Raw genomic sequence first — 6,034 nt, 5'->3', positions numbered from 1 at the left:
GCCCGCCGCCTTTCGATCTGCTCCTGTGGGGCACCGCACAGCCCTGCGTCCGCTGAGCTCTCCCGCTCATCCTTCCCGACCTTCCGGCTTGCACAGCCTCTCCCCTCCGCCTTTCACTTTGTGCAGACCGAAAGGGTCGGGAAAGGATACGGGTCCCTGCCCCGCACAGGCAGTATCATAAAACGCCGTGCAATGGGCACGCTCGGGTGATGAGGGTCGGCTTAATCACGAGAAGCGTCTCTGACTTTTACACGTGTTCCTCTCATGGACGAAACACCCCGACACACGCCTGGAAACCAAGTGGAAATAAATGCCCAGCGTCCAGTGAGCACCAATGCCAGCGCCCGGCGCACCGGAGCGTGACGGGGCACGGCCGGTGGCTAACGAGAAGCAACCCGTCCCCGTCCTGTGTCATCCTGCCCCCTCCCAGCTCCCGGGCAGGTACGATCAGCGTGTAATGGGATCCCAGGTCAAGAACAGGGTCTCTATTGTACATGAGGCCCCTTCCCTATAAAACTCTCCAACAGTTGTTACTGGGCGCTGGGGAGGGGGTATAAGTTAACGCGTTTAGAAAGAAACATTCTGCAAAGGCCGGAGGCGAGTTTTTCTCCCCACCGCAACGCGGTCCGGAACGGCGGGGCAGGAATGGGGCAGCGGGATCCAGACGGGGCTGCGGGGCCCGGCCGGGGCGGTGGCTCCGTCCCTCAGCGCCCTGCGGCGTGAGGCAGGGGCCCGAGCTTCTCGCTCTGGCGCTCCCCCTGTCCCCCGATGGGCGCCTGCAGCGTCAATCACGGCGGAAATTTCTCCCTCGCTAGCTAATATCTGAGCTCGCAGGGCCGCCTCTGAGTGGATCTGAGCAATCTGTCAACCCAGCCGGGGAGCCACCTCAAAACAGATCGGGTTACCCCTGATTGACAGCGTCACCATGGCAAATAATTTGACTAAAACTATTGTCTTCTCCTGGCAGTCCCCGGGTCAGATAACCGGACCAATCACAGCGCGGATAATCACTTTTCATGCCAGCTTAGAATAATATTATTAAAAAAAAAAAAAAAAGGAGAGAGAGAAAGAAAGGGGGGAAAAAACTCCGAGAGGGAGAGGAGCGAGGGAGCAGGGCTTTACCACTATATTATGTGGGATCTTGCTGCGGAGGGGGGTGGGGGGGAAGCAGGGAGATCCCAAACCGGCGGCCGAGGGGGGTGGGGGTGGGAGAGCCGCGGCCGCTGCGAGCGCTGCAGATAGGAGACAAAAGAGGCACGAAGTTACTCTCGCAACTTGGACTTACAAAAAGGAGGCGGCCGGGTGGAAAAGGCGCCCGCGCTCGGGATCCCGACACTTTTCTTTCGTTTTTTCTTCGCTCTTCGCCTTTTTTTTTTTTACCCCGGCTCCCGCGACCGCTCCGGACCCGGAGCCGCCGATGGCCGCGGCCCCCCGCGCTCGGCCGTGACGCCCGACCGGGCCCCGCCGGGCGCCGCCGCCCCGGGGCCGGCCCCGTATGCCGGGCGCTGCCCGCCGCCCAGCGCCGCTTCCCTCTATGCGGCCATAGGGTGCACGGCGGGGCAGGGCTCACCATGTCGATGCTCCCGACTTTTGGCTTCACCCAAGAACAAGTGGCCTGCGTCTGCGAGGTGCTCCAGCAAGGCGGCAACATCGAGCGGCTGGGGCGGTTCCTCTGGTCCCTCCCTGCCTGCGAGCACCTCCACAAGAACGAGAGCGTCCTGAAGGCCAAGGCGGTGGTGGCCTTCCATCGGGGCAACTTCCGCGAGCTCTACAAGATCCTGGAGAGCCACCAGTTCTCGGCGCACAACCACCCCAAGCTGCAGCAGCTCTGGCTGAAGGCGCACTACATCGAGGCGGAGAAGCTGCGGGGGCGACCCCTAGGGGCTGTGGGCAAGTACCGGGTGCGCCGCAAGTTCCCGCTGCCCCGCTCCATCTGGGACGGCGAGGAGACCAGCTACTGCTTCAAGGAGAAGAGCCGCAGCGTCCTCCGAGAGTGGTACGCCCACAACCCCTACCCGTCCCCCCGTGAGAAGCGGGAGCTGGCCGAGGCCACCGGCCTCACCACCACCCAGGTCAGCAACTGGTTCAAGAACCGCCGGCAGCGGGACCGCGCCGCCGAGGCCAAGGAAAGGTAGGGCTTCCCCGCATCCCACGGCTTCTCCAGCTTCCCCGGCTCCCCGGCCCTGCCGCTCTGCCCCGTTCCTGGATGGGCCCGGGCTCTCCGCGGCAAGGTGGGAGCTCGGCGACGGCGGCTGTCCGTCAAAAGCAGCTCCAGGAGACGCTCTCGGGATCCTTTCCCCTCCAAGATCCCACTCCCCGGCCACCCTGGGGCAGCCGCTTCCGCCGGCGGTCCTTCTCAGGGCCGGCGGCGACCCCCGGTTAAGCAGCGCGGCCTCCTCCTCCCGCCGCTTCCCGGCGTCGGAGTTCGGGTTGCCGGTGCGTGTCCGCGGTCCGGCGGCGGGGCCCCGGGCTGAGGGTGCCGTGCCCCGCACAGCTCGGAACGTGTCCTTGAGGGTTTCCCCGGTGAAAAGAGGGAAAAGCGGGGAGAGCAGCCGGGAACGAGCTGATCTGAACGCTGTCAGCAAAAATCGCCTCTAATGGTGGGTCCCAGCGTGAGGAGGGAGCCCTGGACAGGGACTGGCCGGGGCAACCTCTTACGGCGCTCGTTAAATTGTGGTTCCTATTCGCTACCCGGCAAGGTGCCCCGAATTCATGTTAATAGAAGTATATTCTTAGACCGAAGGTGATTCTGAAACTGGGTTGGGTTTTTTTCGTTAAATGGAGTGAAAGCACTATTAATTGCCGGGCAGGGTTTAATGCCTGCGTCTTTGGCGTTCGGGATGACTTTTCCTTCAGCAGTCCCTGTGCCTTAGGAAAACGGTTCGAAGAAGGAAAAAGCGTCCTCTAGCTTCACAGCGGCTCCTTGCTTAGGTCTTCCAATTGCCCGGTCCATACGGAACTTATCGTATGACCTGCGCGGTTAATTAATGGATTAGGAATCTCCCGGAGATCCGTGCCTCCAAGGGCACTTCTCTTTTTGTTTCTGCCTCATGTGGTTCGGGAAGGGCTGCGCAGCTGTGCAGCCCGCAAGGCTCGGGCTCCGCACGGATTTGATCCATACATTTCCCCAAACGGTGCTAGAGCTTTAATTTTCCTTCCAGTCCTTACGACTGTTTTTACGAGATGTAAGAGGCTCTTTTTATTGCTGATAGCAGGGACTCACCTTCAAATATCCAAAGGAAATGAAGGTTACACTTATTCCATCTTTTTTTTTTGGGGGGGGGGATTCAAATTTTACAGGTCTCCAGAGGCAGATAAGATTTTTGACATTGAAAAATACATTCAATATTACACTCCAGGCGTTGGAAAACAGACCTTTCATGGGATTGCCATTCATTCAAGCAAACTTGTTCAAACAGAGCTTTCTTGTCTGTTTTTATTCTTTTGGCACCAAGTATCTCCAGCCACATCCTGCAGCCCTTGAGGAAAAACCGTCAGCACAATGGCTTCGCTTCTCTCGACCAAACTCTTCAGGATAGGGCCCTTCTACCAGATAGCGTCGTTCGTAGGTTCCCCAGAAACTTTGTTGAAAAGAGGACTTGCAATGCCGTATTTCAGACAGGGCTGTGTTTCAAGGATTTCTACCAGCGCTATGTCTAAAAACCGCCTTAGCCTTGGCAAGACGGCCGCCAGCAACCCCTCTTGCTCCTTTCAGTTTAAAAATAATACATATATTATATATGTATACATATATGTGTCTAGAAGGGGCTTGGCCAGCCTCCAGCGATTTCTCGGTATTTACCGGTGGTGAATATGTGAATACCGCCCTACCTTCCCGAGCCGGCCCCTGTCGACAGTGGCACCGGTGGTGCCGGTTTCTTTCTCTGCGGCTCCGGGGAGCGGCCGCCTGCGATGGGCAGAGGGATGGCGGCGGGAGAGCGGAGCCTTCCCCGAGAGGGCCGGGTAAACAAGCGAGTTACGTCTCCTTCCTTGCCTTATCTTCCATATTGGGCTATGTTTTGAGCTTTAAGCTCGAAGCGAGGGAAGGAGAAATGGTCCGGTTACTTAAGCAAAAGCCTTTCCCTCCCGGTGCGTGCCGGGGAGGGAGGGCTGCTGAGCAGAGGGATCCTGCTGCAACCCGCCGTGCTCCAGCCTTCCCAGGACCTTCTCTTCAGCTCCAAGAGCACTTTTAAAAAGTCTATTTCATTTTTTTATGTCTTCTCTTCCTCCCCTTTCCCTCCTCACGCTGTGCAAACGCTTTGGACGCAGAAAATGACGTTTTGGCAAAGTGACACTTTCCGCTGGGCTAGTGGGAGACACTGTTTACAAGCTCGGCAGACCTTAGACCTCTGCGCCAGATGGAGGCCTTGGAGGTTTGCAGAGTTTGTAAACCTCCCGTTCCTGCATTCCCCGCCGCTCGCCGCCCCCGGGAGCCCAACTCCCCTCTGCCCTGCTCCCGCTCCCGGGAGCGGCGGCCACACGGTGATTTCCCTCCCTCTTTTGTGTTTCCTGTAGGGAAAACAACGAGAATTCCAACTCCAACAGCCACAACCCGCTCTCGGCGTCAATGAACGGGAATAAGACAGTTTTGGGGAGTTCGGAGGACGAGAAGACGCCGTCAGGGACCCCGGATCACACCTCCTCCAGCCCCGCGCTGCTGCTCAGCTCCAACCCCGGGCTGCAGCCCCTGCACAGCCTCGGCCACCCGCAGGGCCCCAGCGCCATCCCCGTGCCCAGCGCCGACCCTATGCACCACCACAGCTTGCAGGACTCCATCCTCAATCCAATGTCATCTAACCTGGTCGATCTGGGCTCTTAAAACCGTGTACACGCTCCCTCCTTCGCACCAGCCCGCCTTTTTCCTTTCCTTTTTTTTCCTTTTTTTTTTTTTTCCCCCTTTTATCAGAGACTTTGAAAGCGATGACAAACTCCTTAGTGGATGTGTTGTGCCCTTTGGCAGCAGACTGGCTGCTGGTTTGGAAGGAAGGTATGAGACCCGGCTGTGGGCAGTGATGTTGTGAAAAGTCTTAAGGGTTGCTTAAAGATGGTCTCAGGAGTGTAGGACAGGAGCTGTGATTTTTCACGGCAGGCTGTAAGGCGGTTCGGTACAGCAGCTCTTTCCAGCCTTAACTTCACGAATCTCTCTCGGTGGTGTCACTCGATAGGGCTGGTCTGTGTGGGAAGAGGCACATTGGTAACTTTTATTTGTACTTTTTCGGGGGGTGGGGAGGAAAGGGAAGCCCAAGGCCGCTGTTGCCATGCCTGTTTGGAAGTTACACATCGCTCCCATTATCCTATTGTAGCTATGTATCCGTGGCAGGTGTACGATGTACAATTTCAAGTAAGAATACAAAAGTTGTAGTCAAGTTATAGCAGCAACACGCGCTCTAGGCAGACTCTGTAACCTTCTTGTAGCTGATGCTATGCAGAGAGACGGCTTCTTTGGCCTCGTCCCTGTGGTGCTTTCGCCATTTGCTGGGTGAGAAAGGAAGTGATGGCCCGGCTCCGGCCCCAGAGGAAGGCAGGGGATGATTCTCCCCTCGGTGTGCAACGACGGCAGGAGCAGGCTTTACAAAAGAAGAGGAATTGCTGCTCAAGTTTAGACCTAAACGACAGTATCAACCGCAAGTCACTCACCTTAGTTTTGTTTATTGTTTATATTATGTGAATACATTCTTTGGAAAATATTTCTGCTTTTATTTTATAATAAAATTTAGAAATCTAACCCGGCGTCCGGTTGCTTCACTCACCCGCTGGGTGGTTTTGGATGCCAGGTAGCCGGGGCTGACAGTGCTCGGCCGGGAGAGGCGGTGGACACACGAGCGATTTTGGGGGCCCCCCTTCCCGGGGAGTCAGACTGTGCCTTGCATCCCTGCTCGGTTTGGAGTGTCCCGCCGAGCAAGGGCCGGGCACGTCGGAGTGCCCGGGCCGGAGAGTGGTGTGCACTGGAGAGGGGAGGCAAAGGGACCGGGAAGGACGGGTGCTGCGGACCCTGGGGCGAGGGGAGAGGTCGCCCACCCGTTCCCCCAAGGAC

At 57.6% G+C, this 6,034-nt stretch overlaps 1 protein-coding gene across 1 annotated transcript; it reads left to right on the top strand.

Moving 5' to 3' along the window:
• The first annotated feature begins 1,066 nt into the window (after positions 1-1,066).
• SIX2 (SIX homeobox 2) lies at positions 1,067-5,725 on the top strand. Its single transcript, XM_062637000.1, has 2 exons — positions 1,067-2,131; positions 4,516-5,725. Exons 1-2 carry the CDS (start codon positions 1,572-1,574, stop codon positions 4,817-4,819), a joined length of 864 nt encoding a protein of 287 aa, XP_062492984.1. The 5' UTR covers positions 1,067-1,571; the 3' UTR covers positions 4,820-5,725.
• Positions 5,726-6,034: the final 309 nt, after the last annotated feature.

The sequence above is a fragment of the Pezoporus occidentalis genome, unplaced genomic scaffold (genome assembly GCF_034315485.1).
Source record: "Pezoporus occidentalis ecotype Australia unplaced genomic scaffold, CSIRO_AGI_Poc_V1 ctg50, whole genome shotgun sequence".
In the NCBI taxonomy this organism is placed as follows: domain Eukaryota; kingdom Metazoa; phylum Chordata; class Aves; order Psittaciformes; family Psittacidae; genus Pezoporus; species Pezoporus occidentalis.
Note: the sequence above shows the minus strand (reverse complement) of the source record. Positions and strands in the feature narration are given on the sequence as shown.